The sequence below is a fragment of the Perognathus longimembris genome, chromosome 10 (assembly GCF_023159225.1).
Source record: "Perognathus longimembris pacificus isolate PPM17 chromosome 10, ASM2315922v1, whole genome shotgun sequence".
NCBI classification, from domain to species: Eukaryota; Metazoa; Chordata; class Mammalia; order Rodentia; family Heteromyidae; genus Perognathus; species Perognathus longimembris.
Genome location: NC_063170.1, coordinates 7,710,190 through 7,726,954, shown reverse-complemented (window position 1 = coordinate 7,726,954; position 16,765 = coordinate 7,710,190). Strand labels below are relative to the sequence as shown.

Sequence of the window (16,765 nt, the reverse complement as noted above, 5' to 3'; positions counted from 1 at the left end):
GGGACTCCTACGGAGGCTTTGCTGAGGTGCCAATGACAAATTCCTTGTCATACAACAAAGAGTGATAGTTTTTGTTTACTACTGTATACCTAATTCCTCAGAACAATGCATGGCACAGAGGAGAAATAAACAATTTTAGAGCAATTAGCACTTGTCTAATGTGTCATATCATGGTTCAATCTCAGTGCCACCAAAAAACAATTTAAAAAAAGGCCCTCCATGTCTTCCCTCCCACTCCCATTAACACAAACTAATAACATAGTAGAACCCTAAACAGTCATTAGGCCAGCAGTCTAAGGAAAAAAGCTGACAACCTCAAGGTAAAGAGATAAGTGGTTTATTTGTTGACAAGGAGTAAAAAGAAATTTGTAATTCCTTTTTTTCCTCTTCTGGCGTCTGAACAGAACTGTGGTCGGATAGATGACGACATAAAAGATTTCCCTCACAGATTTTATCTTTTGCAGAAATGCAAAATTGCCTGAGTTATAAGACTTGTCATTCTTTTCTAGACAGAAGTACCAACTGTTGAGCTTTCCAGTGTATCAGTGGCTGCTACAGTCTCCTTCTTGTCTTCAGGTTTCATGGCAGGAAACAGAAGTACTTCCTGCAAAAGATCATAAATGTGTTTTGATGCTGCAGAGCACTTTAACATTTTTTTTTTAAAAGAGCGATCTATGTATTTTCTTTGAATGTTGTTACCAACTCAGTCCAGAGATCCGTATGCTCCAATTTTGTGTACAGCGCTGCTTAGGACATCAAGTCAAAGCAATGAATAAACACATGTTCGATTAAAGTTTATTTCCTAGCTGGGCACTGGTGTGAGCCACACCTATAATCCTAGCTACTCTGGAGGCTGAGATCTGAGGATCAAGGTTCAAAGCCAGCCCGGGCAGGAAAGTCTGTAAGACTCTTATCTTCAATTAATCACCAAAAAGCTGGAAGTAAGCTGTGGCAAGAGGTAGAGTGTTGGCCTTGAGATAGCACATAGACCTCCAGTTCAAGTACCAAGACACACAGAGACAGAAAGACAGACACACACACACACACACACACACACACACACACACACACACACACACACACACACTATTCTTGCTTTATAAAAATAGGACGGGGGACTGGGAATAAGGCTTAGTAGTAGAGTGCTTGCTTAGATACATGAAGCCCTGGGTTCAATTCCTCAGTACCACATAAACAGAAAAAGTTGGAAGTGGTGCAGTGACTCAAGAGGCAGAGTGCTAGCCTTGAGCAAAGGAAGCTCAGGGGCAGTGCAGTACCCAGACCCTGGAGTTAAAGTCCCAGGACTGGCCAAAAAAATAAAAAGGACAGGGACCATTTCCACATTGATTAGGCTGATTTAAACAAGCCAGCTGGGTGTGGCTCAAGTAGTATAGAGATTACCTGGGAAGCACGAGGCCCTGAGTTCAATCCCCAGTATTACCTAAACCCAAAACCAACAACAGCAAAAAAACCCCAAAACAAAGCTTATACAGGTATCATGTCCCCAGAAACTCATGAAATGCAAACATTCTCCTGTGTCAGTAGAGAAGAACTAAAGCCCTCCGGGGTCAGATGATGATGCAGTTGCCTGCTGCTCCTCCTGCCCAGTGCTGTTTACCCTCCGGGCCTCCCACCCTGGGCTTTGGGGAAGGGGGCGCTATGGAGAACAGCTGTGTACCTTGATGTTGTTGGAGTCTGTGAGGAACATGGTGAGGCGGTCGATGCCCATGCCCCAGCCCGCAGTTGGGGGCAGCCCATACTCCAGAGCAGTGCAGAAGTTCTCATCTATGAACATGGCCTCGTCGTCACCGGCAGCTTTTGCCTAGAATACAGAGAAGCAAAAGATAACGTGTGCCAAGGCAGCTCAGTGCGGAAGGCAACAGAAGGTTTTCACTGGGACGTGCTGGGAATTCATTTCCCTGTAAGTCTGGGATGCGGTTACTTCTCTCAAAGGCTCACAGGTCAGGACTGATGAAAGCTACTCCAGAATACATACAAATTTCCTTGAAATACACTACTTCCACTGCTGGGGATTCTGGGATGCCGGGAAAACCAGCACAGAGTATGGGATTGTATCGTGTGTCTCCTAGTTCCTGAAAGCACCTGCCAGTGACATGACAGTACAGGCAGCCTTCAGGGCCCTGTCTGCTTTCTATCTTTATCTGCTTTGCATCCTCCTCAAGCAATCTGAGAAATGGAAGATGCAATATGAGAAAAGTGCAATCTCAGAAAAGTCACGTTTTCCTAGTGTCGAAACAAACACTGTGCACCTTGTACAAACTCAAGCCCCTCTTTGGTCTCGTACAGCCCAAACCAAAGTCTTCCTTTGGAGATGCGGTTTCTTGGCCAAGCACGCACCGCACTTTCTGATGAGGGTGCGCACTGTTCTCTCACCTTAGCCTGTTCTTCGAACAGCTGCCGCTGCCGCATGGGATCGTTCAGCTCCGTGTAGGCATTGCACACTTCCTTCTTCATGACAAACAGCTCAAAGCGCTCAGTGAGACCCTCTTTGGAGCGGTGCCTGGGAACCAGGCCAAAAGCAAGGGTGAATTTACGGTCCCTGGTACAAGACTCTCTGAATGATGGTTGACTCAAAAAGTAGAGTAAAGCCTGCATGTAGCCTCAGCCCCAAATCACCTGGTATGACAGTGAGGGTGAGAGAGACGGGAGGCTTAGAGCACCTTCCTAATGGGCCAGAACGTCTGCCCTTCTGCATCCATCTCTCTTGGGTGGACTCTGGGCTGGCCATGACTTGATTTGACCAGTAAGGTGTCCACAGAAGCATGAATATTCGTTTGCGTGTGGAAGTGTGTTTTTCTTTGGGATGCATCCCTCTGGGAACCCAACAGCTATGTTAAAAGGAGGCTCACACTACAATGCCACAAAGACACCACAAATGGGAGAGGACGTGTGGAGGGGAACCACAGTCCCTGGCAGAATTCCCAGTGGGGGAAAAAAAAACACATGACTCTTTAACTCTCATTTCCTGTGCAGGGAATGGGGAAAGGTTTTCCATCTCCTCCTACTTTTTAACACTGTTATACTAAAGTGAATCCTTGCTAAAACTAAAAAAAGAAAAAGAAGAAAAAAGCCCTTATCACATGGAGCAGAAAGACAGTGTAACTTGAAAATAAATTGTTGGTTCAAATTAGTTAAGTTTTGGGGTTGCTATGCAGCAATAGGCAATTGAAATGCCATACTTTTATCTTACCATTTAGCCAAAGGGCTCATTATCTGCGGGTGATCACAGATGAATGTAGGATTGATGCATGTTACTTCCAAGAACTCCCCAACGAGCTTAACGGAACAAAGGAGAAATAGGTATTACTTTTAAATATTTTCACAGTCCCAGTTCAGGGGGAGGTCTCAATTCCTTCTAAATGGGTTTATCCTACAGCTTTTCAAAGGATGGAAAGGATTAACTGAGATAATACATAGTTCAAGAGTAATTCTCCCCTGCCTCTAGTGGTTTTCCTATGAAGCTGTGGAAAACTACTTTTCCCACTGGGACCCATTTCCTAATGGGTGTGGGGGGCACTGAGCGCTGCTGAGGGCTTGATAGGGCGTGACCTCTCACCTTGTCTAGGAGTCTAGCCGTTGTCCGAGGTGGAGGGCATTCAACAGCTTTTGCCACACAAATATCATCAAGAATTCTGCGAGTTTCTATGATATAAATCAAACATCCAGGTCAGACCATCAAATAGCCCAATAAAAACATATATAAGGCTGGGTGTGGTAGTGTGTGCCTATAATCCTAGCACTTGTGAGGAGAAAGAAGAACTGTAAGTTTGAGGCTACCCAGTGAGACCTTGTCTAAAAAACAAAACAAAACAAAACCCAACAACAACACAGTGGGCATGGGCTCAAGTATATAAACCTAGCTACTTGGGAGACAGACGTTAGAGGATCACATTTTTGAGGTCAGCCTGGACATGAAAGTACATGAGACTCCACCTCAACCAATGGCTGGGGGCAGTGGCCCACATCACCCCTGGTGACACAAGGAAGCACGAGTAGGAGCGCAGTCCAGGAGAGCCTGGGCAAAAAGTGAGATCCTGTCTCAAAAATATCTGAAGCAGGGGCTGGGAATATGGCCTAGTGGTAGAGTACTCGCCTTGTATACATGAAGCCCTGGGTTCGATTCCTCAGCACCACATGTATAGATAAAAAGCCAGAAGTGGCGCTGTGGCTCAAGTGGTAGAGTGCTAGCCTTGAGCAAAAAGAAGCCAGGGATAGTGCTCAGGCCCTGAGTCCACGCCCCAGGACTGGCAACAACAACAAAAAATATCTGAAGCAGGCCTGGTGTTGGTGGCTAATGCCTGTAATCCTAGCTACTCAGGAGGCTGAGAACGGAGGGCCTCAGTCCTAAGGCAGTCTGGGCAGGAAACTCTGTGAGGCTCTTATCTCCAATTAAACACCAGAAAGCCAGAAGTGGGGAGCACTAGCCTTGGGCAAAAAAGCTCAGGGATAGTGCCTAGGCCCTGAGTTCAAGCCTCAGGCATGGCAAAAAAGCAAAAAGGCTGGTGGCATGGTTCAACTGTTAAGAGTGCCCGGCTAGTGTGAGGTCTTCACTTCAAAGTTCAGTACTGAATAAAAAGTACACATACGTGTACACACGTATACCTTCAGTTTCAAATAGGCTAGTATCAGGCAGCTTCACCCCGAGGGCTTTCTCAAGCTCTTCCACCATGCTGATTCTCCGGAAGGGTGGGGTGAAGTCAATCTCATGGGCTTGGCCCTCTGGGCCATCAGGGTGATAGGAAATCTTATAACTGCCTGTAATGCTTTTAACCATTCCTAGGAGAGAAATGAGCCACTTCGTGAGAGCAAAGTACAAGAAGTAATCTTCTGGAGGTAGCACACCAGTCTCCCCACCCCCACCCCAAGTCTGAGATATGAGAAGAATAAGGCTCACCTGAAATCATCTTCTCGGTGATTTCCATGAGATCATGATAATCTGCATATGCCATGTAAAACTCACAGGTGGTGAACTCAGGATTGTGAGTCAGATCAATGCCTTCATTCCGGAATTGACGTCCAATTTCATAAACCCGGTCAATGCCGCCAACCACCAGCATCTAGGAACACAAGGCTTTGGTCAGCCAGCTAATTCTTTTTTTTTTTTCTTTTGCCTGTCCTGGGGCTTGAACTCAGGGCCTGAGCACTGTCCCTGCTTCTTTTTGCTCAAGGCTAGCACTCTACCACTTGAGCCACTGCGCCACTTCTGGCTTTTATCTATATATGTGGTGCTGAGGAACCGAACCCAGGGCTTCATGTATGCAAGGCAAGCACTTTACCACAAGGCCATATTCCCAGCCCCAGGCAGCTAATTCTGTCTTCACAGAGCTGGGAAATTTCTTCTGACTGTTGTTCATACTTTAGCTGTTTTGTCTATGCCAAGTTCCTAGTGCTTTGGTTCGTTTAGACCCTTGTGGTGGCCAGTTGTTATACTTTTCTTGTGGCATGGGTATTCCCTATCTTGGTCTTATTTCACCTATCCAGAGAGGCCTTTTGTGATTCAGCTTCAGCTATAACAGTGAGAAGTACTACACAGAATTCATTTAGGTGAGGGACCCAGAGACCTCTAGCTTACAGACAGACAGCAGCTGCAGAGATGCTGCACGTCTAGTGGTAAAGATGGCATTCTCTAGGATACCAGCTTGAGAATGAGATCCAGGTCATTTGTAGTTATGCAGGCTCCAAGCACAGTTCCCTGATCCTTCATGTGAGATTCCTTATATACAGATGTGCGTTGGCTTTAGTTACAGTAGGTTTGGTTGTCTACAACTAAGAATCCAGAATGGGGGCTGGGAATATGGCCTAGTAGCAAGAGTGCTTGCCTCATATACATGAGGCCCTGGGTTCAATTCCTCAGCACCACATATACAGAAAATGGCCAGAAGTGGCGCTGTGGCTCAAGTGGCAGAGTGCTAGCTTTGAGCAAAAAAGAAGCCAGGGACAGTGCTCAGGCCCTGAGTTCACGGCCTAGGACTGGCCAAAAAAAAAAAAAAAAAAAAAAGAATCCAGAATGCTATGGCTAGTTATTTGAAGATATCTATGTGAAGATATAAATATATCCATATTCATATGTGTATGAAGATATATATCTTCTGGGGGGGGAGAAATAGATAGAGAGACTATGTTCTTCCATAAAAGACTAAAAGTTAAGAAAACTGTAAACTGAAAAATATGAGGGTAATCAGAGGTTAGGGTGTATATCACCCCTTTGCTGTCTACCCTGTAATGCTCTTAATCTTGCAGAGAAATTTTAGAACTGTTAAAAAAAAAAACCCTGACAATTCATAACACTTGGGCTCTTTTATCCTTAGTGGCTGTCTTATTTGTGACCAACCCAACACTGTCTAGCCAATGATTTTCAGCCTTTGCTCTTCAAGGGAACAGGTGTGTTATGAACAACTACCTTATGGTAGAGTTCTGGAGCAATTCTCATGTACAAGTTCATGTCCAGCTCGTTGTGGTAAGTGATAAAAGGCTTGGCCACGGCTCCCCCTGGGATGATGTTCATCATAGGAGTTTCGATCTAAAAGAGACAGGGAAAAACAGTTTGTCTGGAGATAACCAGAAAGCCTTGGAGACAGCTCATGCTTTTTATGTAGCACAGCCTATGTGTATCACATCCCCACGTGACAATCAGTTCAGAAGTAATGCACTGCTTGAAAAAGAACAGATTGCTTGATTTTTCTAGAACAGAACATGCGAAGTAGAAAGGTAGGTCTATCGAAAGAGTGACTTCATTTATTAAACATACATAAAGCAAGATACGAAATAGCTGCTTCAAAACACTCATGCAAACCCCACCTGCTACATGCATAAGTTTGTCTGTGCACATTCACGGGAAATGGTGAGGAAGGAGACATTAATGTCAAGTTTAGGGAGGGAAGTTAGTTGAAAGAAGAACAAGAGCACCGCCTGGCTGTATTGGATTTGTTATACGATACATGCATTTGCCTTTTTTCACATTTTTTTTTAAGTTACAAAAATCCACCACTAAGTAACTTATTAACATACCAAACATGGCATTATTAGCACGCAGATGATGCTACACCTTGCTCACTATTGTGGATGTCAGTTGCTGCTTTCCTAATGAGGACATCAAATAAGATGGAACAAGGAAAAAAGATGCTGTCAGGCATGCATTGGGAGAGGGGGGGAGGGCTGCAAGAGGCAAGCAGAGCAAGGCGGCCACGTGCATGGCAGGCAGGCAACCTTCCCTCCTCTCACCTCTAGGAATCCCAGCTCATCCAAGAAACTTCGGATATATGTGATGATCTTGGAACGGACGATAAACTTCTGCCTCACAAAGTCATTCAGGATCAAGTCCAAGTATCTCTGGCGATACCTTGTTTCCTAAACCAAAAGCAGCAGTTAAGACGTGCCTCGCTTTATTCAATGGCAGAATAAAACAAGTAGACTACATCCTGTGCCACAGCTGGAAAGCTGTGAGTGCTTACCTTGTCTTTGAGGCCAAAGTGTAGATGAGGTAACATATGCAGACAGGGAGACAAGAGAGTGATTTCGTAGGGAATGATGCTCAGTTCACCCTTCTTGGTTTTCCCAGGATTCCCCTGAACTCCAATTATGTCTCCTCGACGCAGTTTGTTATTGATGCGAATAAATTCTTCCTCTGATTTATAGTTCCTGAGTGGAAGGCAATGTAATTCACTATACAGTAGTCTGAATCAGTACTCACCACTAGTTTACACTGGAACCCTCACCCAATTTTTTTTTTAAATATTTTTTCTGGTTTGTTCTACTGGCATTTGTTTATCTTTTTTTTTTGGCCAGTTCTGGGCCTTCGACTCAGGGCCTGAGCACTGTCCCTGGCTTCTTCCTGCTCAAGGCTAGCATTCTGCCACCTGAGCCACAGTGCCCCTTCTGGCCGTTTTCCATATATGTGGTGCTGAGGAATCGAACCGAGAGCTTCATGTGTAGGAGGCAAGCACTCTTGCCACTAGGCCATATTCCCAGCCCCCTCACCCAATTATTAATGCAAGTTTCAAAAGCTCAACAAATAAGAGGCAACTGCTACAGAGGATTCTTTGTTTTTTACAGTTTTATATCTTGTGTTATTTATGTGTAATAATACAACCTGAAAGTAATAATCACTTTCCAGGCAAGCAGATAGTCTAGCCTGTATAACCTCCTCCAACCTTACCCAACCTTGTTTCCCTCCTCCTCCTCCTCCTCCTTTTTTTTGGGCTAGTTTTGGGGCTTGTACTCAGGACCTGGGTGCTGTCCTTGAGCTCCTTCGTGCTCAAGGCTAGCGCTATACCACTTGAGGCACAGCACCGCTTCTAGCTTCCAGCTTTTTTGAGTAGTTTATTGGAGATAAGAATCGCACAGGGGCTTTTCTGCCCAGGCTGGCTTCTAACTGTGATCCTAAGATCTTACCCTCCTGACTAGCTAGGATTACAGGTGTGAGTTACTGAACCAGGTTTTCCCCTTCTTCTTAATCTAATTTTAAAACAGCAATGGAAAAAATATGGCCATTATCAGCCTCTATCTGAATGTCTTTGTTGCTTTAGGTTGGCCTGAAAAGGCCTGTAACTAGGAAGTAATTCTATGTACCTGGAATTGGCCATGACTTGTAATTTGACTCCTTCTCCCCGAAGGTCATAGAAGATGAGTTTTCCCCCAGAAGCTCTTTTGGCATGGATCCTACCTAGGAAAAAGAACAGCCAAAATATGGATAGATAAGACCAGAAGCCATTTCATGGTATCAGTACCAAGAAAGCTCCCTCTGCAATATAAACAATCTGATGTGACTTGAGCTTTCAGTCTTGCTTTTGTTCCTCCACCAATGGTTCTTATTAAAACCAATCAAAGGGACTGGAGATATGGCTCCAATGGCAGAGGTAGAGCACCAGCCATAAAACAAGCAGGAGCTCAAGGTCCTGAGTTCAAGCCCTGATACTGGCACAAAAAGAAGAGACAACACAACAAAACAACATGCATTTTGATCATAGTCATACCCTCTCTAGAAAGTGGAGGTATGGCTCAAGTGGTAGAGTACCAGGTGAGGGAAAAAAGCCAAGTGAGAACTAGGGGCTAAGGTCAATTCCCAGTATCAGAACACACCCATAACCCCCTCCCCCACCAAGAGAGGCTATCACTGTGATCAAAATACATTATGTACATGTATGGGAATCCTTTGTAATTATATGCTAATAACAAACACTCATCATCAAACAACAAAGGAAGAGACAACGGCTGAAAAGCAACATACAGGATCCATTAGGAAAGAGGCCAGCCTGCTATGGGATCTCTGTGAACTCCCAGGGGGTTTCCCTACCTGCCACCTTTAGGGTAATGTCAGTCAGGTGGTCCCCAGGCTGCAGGTGACTGTATTCTTGGATGAAGTGGGTAAGAGAGATATCTACATGGAACTTGTGTGGGTACGGGTCCTCCCCGCTGACCTTCAGCTGCTGGACTGCTTGACTGCGGATTTTGTAGTATTGCTGTTAGACAACAAAGAGTCATTACAAAGTTGAACCCGGCCAGAGGAGGGGCCCATCTAGCAGAGGACTGGATTCTATCCCAGAGGGGCCCCAATTATTCAGACTTTCCCTATGTATGCCCTCCATACTCTCGGAACCATAGAACTGAATGAAATGAGATTCACATTTAAAAATATGCATGGTTACAGGGATATGACATATGGAGAGTCACATACAGTGACACCAGAAGAGGACAGTCTTAGGAAAGAATCATGAAGGTGTGCCTCTTAATATGCATATAAAATAATACACATACTGAAACAAAGGACTTGTAAAAAAATTGTTTTTTCTTTTTCTGAGGATTCTGTATTCTTTACCTTATATACACGGTGTATTTATGTGAATATTTGTGGGAGGGTAGGAGGAGGGCACAGAATTAGAGGAAAAAGGGTGAAAAAGTCCAGCAGTGGAGTGCACTGGATGTTGATGAAAGTGAACCATCCAACTTGTGGGTGGGAATGGGAGGGAACAGATGACACTGTATGAAAGGAAATGTTGGGCGGGGAACGTGGCTTAGTGAGTGGTAGAGTGCTTGAATAGCATGCATGAAGCCCCAAGTTCGATTCTCAGTACCACATAAACAGAAAAAGCCAAAAGTGGCTCTGTGTGGCTCAAGTGGTAGAGTGCCCAGGCCAGGCACTGAGATCAAGTCCTGCGACTGGCCAAAAAAAAAACACCCAGGAAATGTACCCATAACCTGATGCATGTAAATGTAACCCCACTGTACATCACCTCTATAATAACAATAAAGTAAAAATTTTAAAATGCATGGTTGACAGATGCTGGTGGCTCAAGCCTGTAATCCTGGCTATGCAGGAGGCTGTGAGGATCACAGTTCAAAGTCAGCCTGGGACGGAAAGTTTGTGATGCTTATCTCCAATAAACTACACAGAAAAAGCTGGAAGTGGTGCTGAGGCTCAAGTGGTAAGAGTGCTAGCCTTGAACAAAAGATGCTCAGGGACAGTGCTCAAGCCCTGAGTTCAAGGACCACACACACAGACAGAGGCGTATATGCATATACACAGGCACGGTGGGCTGACTTACAGCTGGAAATGAAGACAAAAAGGAGAAAATGTTTCGTTGGTTTGGGTGACTGAACCTACATGGTGAAGTCATTTCCCTTCTCAACTAGTCACCTGTCCGTGACTGTACATTAGACTTTGCCCTGAGGCAGGCCTAGGGGACCTGTAGAATGCAAACAGGGACATTCTACAGCAGGGCTCAGCAAGCTCTTCCTGATGCAACTTCTCAACTCTGGTGTTGTCAGGGGAAAGCAGCCTTGGAGAGATGTAAACAAATGGGCGGGCTGTGTTCCACTCAATGTTCTGTACAAACCTACAAAGGGAAGGATGAAGTTGGGGGAGAGGATAGGTGGGTGGATCTGGCCTGTGGGATGTGGATTCTCTCAGCTGCCTGTTGGGAGACAATATAAAAAAACAACAAAAACCAGCGCCTGTGCATTTAGCCAGAGGCATGGCATGTTCTGTGACCTCCCCTTCTCCCCTTACCTACAGGAAGTGACCCAGGCCTTGCACCTGTTAATCTCCTTAGTCATTGGTCCTTCCCATTGCCCAGGCCCAAGGAAATCTGCCAAAAGCCTCAGCAGCAGCTTTCCCACGTCCAATAGTGCCAGTGCCCAGGGGACTCACGTTTGGGTCCAGGCTCTCCTCCTCAGCACCCACGCCATTGTCTGTGGTGTGGTTGGTGGCAGCCGCAGTGGCCTGGCTTAGCTGTTTCTCACTGAGCTCCTTCTGCTTGGCTTCTTTCTCTGCCACTTTTTTCTCAGCTTTCAGGCGTCTCTTTAGCTCACTGTTGGGAATGAAAGCAATCAGTGTGAACAGTGCCCGAGGAGCCCTCTGCCTTCTGTACCATAGCCACTTTTCAGAGCCATGAATAACCTGGGGGAAATGCGCTTGTTCAGTGACAAGCCCCCACCACACTCTCCAACCCCAGCCCCTTTCTCACTAAACTCTGTATGTGAAAAAGACAAGGGAAAAATATGCTTAGGACAAAGATCCAAAAGATAGTTTTCAGTCTGTTCAGTCTCCACTTGGCCCTAGGCTCAACTAAAACCAAGATGCACTAGACAAAGAAATCCTACATATTAGTTTACATATAGAATGGGGGGGAGGGATTTTCCTACAAATCAGGAGGATAGGACTCAACATTCACAGGCTACAAAGCTCTTGAGACCACAAATCAAATCTTAGTTACGTGGTATTCCAGATTAAGCTCCTCTAGTACCAATTAACCTGAGAGGGGACAGCTATGTCTGCCACACCCTCCACGCCCTTCCCAAAGTAGAGTTGGGATTGGACTCAGGGAGACAGACCATGGACAATCTCTCTGGGAAAGCTGTCCATACTGGCCCACTGGAGCCTGGCTTTGACAACAGATAAGGGTACAATAAAGTTTAACACCAAGGATACATCATCTCTGTAGTCAAACTGTCTATGGCTCAATTCTGACATACCTACCAATTATGTGACCTTTGGCAAATGACCTAACTTCTCCCCATTTAGAAAGTGGAAACAAGACACCTCTCAGTGGTTGTGAAGGCAGATGCTGGTAAAGAAACAACCCTGCCACTAAGTGCCCAGATGAGAACTGTGCTCGGTATCCGTCACTATCTTAAACCCTCCACAATCCGCATTTAGGTTAGAAACCATACAACTTTTATGTATTTAGTCAAATTTCTCCTCATTCAAACTCTTGGTTCTTGTTACCTGAAATTCAAAAACCAAACCAAGCATCCCTAAAGAAAGCTTGACTGAATCTAGAAAGAGAACATGTTATTTTTGGATAGTGATACACTCATTACTTAAAGAGAACCTGTGGATATTCTTTCAAACCAAGGATGATAGTTAAATAGTTAAATACTCTATGGTGAATCACTGGAAAAGATTCCAAGTTATGCTTTTGTGCTGTCTGGTCTTGGAGTACATGCTTCATTTTCTTCTCTTTCCTTCCTTTTCCAAAATTTATTGATTTGTTAGTCATTAATCCATAGCAGTACTGGGACTGAAACCCAGGGTCTTTTATGTGCTAGGCAAATGCTTTAACACTGAGCTACAATCTTAACCTTTTGCCTTTTTACTTCTTGGTAAGTTGTTCAGCCTGGCTTCCGACTTACAATCCTATGGCTCAGACTCCCCAGGAGCTGTGTGTCTCAGCAGCTGGTCACTAGCCCTTCATTTTTCAACAGTTAATCAAAAATTGTATCAAGGATTGGAACTGAACATCTTTTGGGGGTTGGGGTGGGGGAGAGACGGTCCTAGAGTCTGAACTCAGCAAATACTCTCCCACCAGCGGGCATCCAAGGCTACCTGGTTTCTTCCTAGGACCAAGATAAGCCTGCAATCCCTTCAACTAGGATACTGTTCTTAAATCATTTCTAAGAAGAGTCCAGAAAGATCCTCAGGACAACACCAAAACCAGACCCAAATTAATCCTAAGAGCAAACAAAACCATGAAACAAAACAAGAGCAGAAGAGGCAAAATAACTGGCATTACAAATTCTTTATACAAATAGAGATCTTTTTGTCAGCATTGTCCTAGAATAAGACTCACATCATAAGACTGTAGGGAAGCACACACCAGCAACCCCAGCACTCCAGAGACTCAAGTCAAGAGTTTAAAGCCAAGCTGGGTGCTGGTGGCTCGTGCCTGTAATCCTAGCTACTCAGGAGGCTGAGATTTGAGAATGTGGAGTCAAGACCCAAAGGGGCAGAGAAGTTCATGAGACTCTTATCTCCAATTAACCAGAAAAAAAAAAGCTGTAAAACGAAAAAGAGAGAAAGAAAGAAAGAACTATTGGTTCTGATAGTAGAGTTTTTTTTTTTTTTTTAGTGGCAAATCCAAAGACTTGACTAAGGGCTTAATAGATGCTGGAGGAAAGGATTTTTGCTCCCAGAGCAATAAAGAAGGTAATGGCCACCCACCTTCTTTTATCAGAAAGTGGCTTGTCCTTGTGCAGCGTTGTGAAAGGAGCAAGTTGGCCCAGTCGAAGGTCCCTCTGACCCCACTCTGCCCAGGTTTGGCGCAGGGACCCCCTACCAAGCCTTAGAGCAGCTTGCATCAACATGGCAGAACACCCTGGAACTAATTACTGCCACGACCTAGCAGGAAACAGAGATGTGGAGTCAGATGGGACAGACAGTACACATGCACTCAACCTACACACTTTGCACAGGGGGAGCTGAGCCATTCTGTACTACCTTTTTGTCCCATTTAACTTCAGGCCCTCTTCAACAAACAGCCAATCCTGTGAAATCACTGTTGTGCAACTAAAATCATCTCACTCCTGGCTATGGAAAATAATGTGTGTTTCTGACCTAGGTCAGAGAGTCAAATACAAGTCAGCCAATATCTTACATGTAGAACAATGATCACATTTTAGAATATTAAAGTCAGAAGGCAATTTTCTGAAGTCCTAAAGTGTATTTTTGAGGAAAAAAGTTGAAGTACCTAGACGCAAGATGGCGATGGGAAGCACATGAAACCCAGGGAAAAATAGCTCTGTCAAACACAAACTTTAGACAATGTAAACTATATACAGCTGCATATAGTGGAACATGCCTGCAGTCTCTGATTGTCAGGAGTCTGAGGCGGGAAGATCATTTGAGCTGAGGAGCCTGACCTAGCCTGGGGAACATACTGCGACCCTGTTCTCAGCTGTGGGGGTTGGAGGGAAATAAGCCACAGCAAACATCTCTAAATCAAAGATAAGAATTGCTTGCAATTCCTGGAGCCAAAAAGAAAGGCTCCACCACTAACTCTGCAAGGAAACAATTACAGAAACTACACTCTAAGTGTTCAAATAAACTTGAGGGTATCTTTCTTTTGAGAATGAGTCCTTTGAGCAAGCAGTACATCTGGTCTTAAGCCTAACACTGTGGTCAGTAAAGATTTTAGACCAGGAATGTTCCAAGAGCAATTAGGAAGAGAATGTTAACCACAAAAATTATTCTAGCCCACAATCACTAGAGGATGATATAAAATCAACACTTTTTTTTTTATTGTAAAGCAATGTGAAGCAGTACAGTACAATTAGCAAAAATATCAGGGGCTTGGAATTACAGACTTGACCCAGGGCTTTAGATTTCTGCTTCAGTTCTTCAGATTAGTGCTAGGACACCAACTTGGCGGGGGGGGGGGGGGGGGGGGGAGGGGGGGGGCTATGCAGTGCTGGGGATCATTTAGGTTCTTTTGTATGTAATGTAAGCATATTACCACTAAACTATACCTCAGGCCTTGTGAACACACTTTACCATACATCACTTGATCACTCTGAAAATTAGACATTAATGCTAGCATTGCAAGATTATGAATGAGACTACAACAGAAAGCGTATATAGATGAGATACTGTGCCTGGCACACAAAAGCTGCTTATAAAAGTGGTATTTCAAAGCCCCTTGAGTGGCTCTTGCCTGTAATCCTAGCTACTCAGGAGGCCAAGATCTAAGGATCATGGTTTGAAGCCAGCCAGAGTAGGAAAGTCTGTGAGACTCCTATCTAACCTTCAAAAAGCAGGAAGTGGTACAGTGGCTCATGTGGTAGAGTCCCTCAGCTATTTTTGCTAAGGGACAGTATCCAGGCCCTGAGGTTCAGTGTTGCCCGCCCCTCCTCCCCCCAATTCAATTCAAGAGGCTGAGGCAAAGTCTGTCCTAGGCACTTGTCCAGACCCTATCTCAAAGACAAGAAAACATGGGTAGTGGTGGTAGTTGTACTTACTCTAAGTAAAAAGAACTGACTAGTTTTCTAAATTTACATAAAAATTCAATAGGAAACCTTATTTTCAAAGCAACTGTGACCTACAATACAGAAATTCAATTACTGGACTGGAGGTGTGGCTCAAGTGGTAGAGCACCCCACTGTGCGCAAAAAACGTTGAGCTGAGCAAGTGACTTGAGTCCCAGAGTTCAAGCCTTCATCGTGGCATTTAAAAGAGAAAAGGAAAGGAAAGGACTAAGTCTTCAGCTCTCATTTTCTTGAATGATTGCAGGAAATGTTTATCTCCTTTCCATTTTTTCCCTACTTTAATTCTGTTATGCTAAAATAAATCTGGCTACAATTTTTTTCAAAAAAACAATTACTGATTTAATTTTTAAAAAATCCACTCAACTTTCTTTCCCTCAAGTAAGAAGTCTTAAGTTCCAAACATTTATAAGATCCATCTCTCATTCATGACATTGTGGTGATTGCAAACCCCATAAATTTAGGTAATAATTACTTTTTCTAAAATGACATGGATGAAGACTCTACAGCAGTCCTGTCAGGGGGCAATTAGAAGCTAAAGCTCATGCATTCTCAAACAGCCACGGTGTTTGGTGACCATCAAGCCACTCTATGTATGAAGTACTACACCCCTATTGCTAATTATGTACTTTCTGAGCATTAACACACTCAAGCTTATCCTGCCTGTGAGTTACATGGTTTCATGACAGAGGTTGGAAGGAGAGTGTGTATGTAGAGACGAAGAAACTGCCAGTCCAAGGGTGGGTTAATCTAGATCTACGGTCATCTACACACTTCTAGGATCTAAGGTGTGGGGTAGATGGTTAATAAAGATACACTTAGCAGTGCCTGGGGCAGCCCGGGGCCCCCGGCAGAACGAGACCACTGACTCAAAATTCTCCTAGATCCTCCGAACAGCCCGTATGGATAGATGAGAGCCGTCCCATAACGGACCCACGCCTCTGCACACATGGTGTTCAGAACGGCCTCGGTGAGGCCCGGGAAGGAAGGGCTGAAGGCGGCGGAGGGCGTTCAGCGTGCACCGGGGAGTGAGTGGTTCAGGAAGCTCGGGAGGCATTTCTCAGAAGGGGCAGGAGGGGAAGAAGCAAGTTCTACGTTCCTTCCCGGTCATTCCTCAGGTCTTCCCCTGAGGCGGGGAGACCCATCAGCACCAGCCGATCGCCGTGGGGGGCTCGGGGTTGCGGTGGGGTGGGAGACGTCGCTCCCAGGGCGTGTGCGTGGCCACACGAGCAGGACCCCCGGCCCAGGGGAGCCGCGACGCACCTCCCGGTCTGGGCCGACACCTCCCCCCTCCCCCCCGCCCCATCCCCACAGAGGCTCACACGACCCTGGACGACACTCACTTCTTGCTCAGTTTCGGCTCGCCACCCACTTTCACATCTGCCTCCTGCAGCGTGGCCATCTTCCCGGCGACCCGACCCAAAAGTAACGAGGGTAGCACGACTACTTCCAGGTTAAGCTCCCAAAGCCCGCCTCTTCCGGGGAAAGA

General features: G+C 45.2%; 1 protein-coding gene across 2 annotated transcripts; it reads right to left on the bottom strand.

The window, feature by feature from the left end:
* Nucleotides 1–321: 321 nt before the first annotated feature.
* Kars1 (lysyl-tRNA synthetase 1) lies at nucleotides 322–16,716 on the bottom strand. 2 transcript variants are annotated; one of them, XM_048355099.1, is made up of 15 exons: nucleotides 16,620–16,700; nucleotides 13,460–13,636; nucleotides 11,168–11,327; nucleotides 9,314–9,479; nucleotides 8,590–8,683; nucleotides 7,473–7,659; nucleotides 7,243–7,368; nucleotides 6,422–6,541; nucleotides 4,916–5,078; nucleotides 4,624–4,797; nucleotides 3,578–3,663; nucleotides 3,212–3,297; nucleotides 2,395–2,521; nucleotides 1,679–1,822; nucleotides 322–604 (listed from the first exon to the last, which is right to left on the bottom strand). In XM_048355099.1, the coding sequence occupies exons 2-15, from the start codon at nucleotides 13,600–13,602 to the stop codon at nucleotides 506–508; spliced, it is 1,875 nt and encodes a 624-aa protein (XP_048211056.1). In that variant the 5' UTR covers nucleotides 13,603–13,636; nucleotides 16,620–16,700; the 3' UTR covers nucleotides 322–505. The 2 variants fall into 2 exon arrangements, with proteins under 2 accessions (XP_048211056.1, XP_048211057.1); XM_048355100.1 differs by lacking the exon at nucleotides 13,460–13,636 and having other exon boundaries at nucleotides 16,620–16,716.
* Between the last annotated feature and the right edge of the window lie 49 nt (nucleotides 16,717–16,765).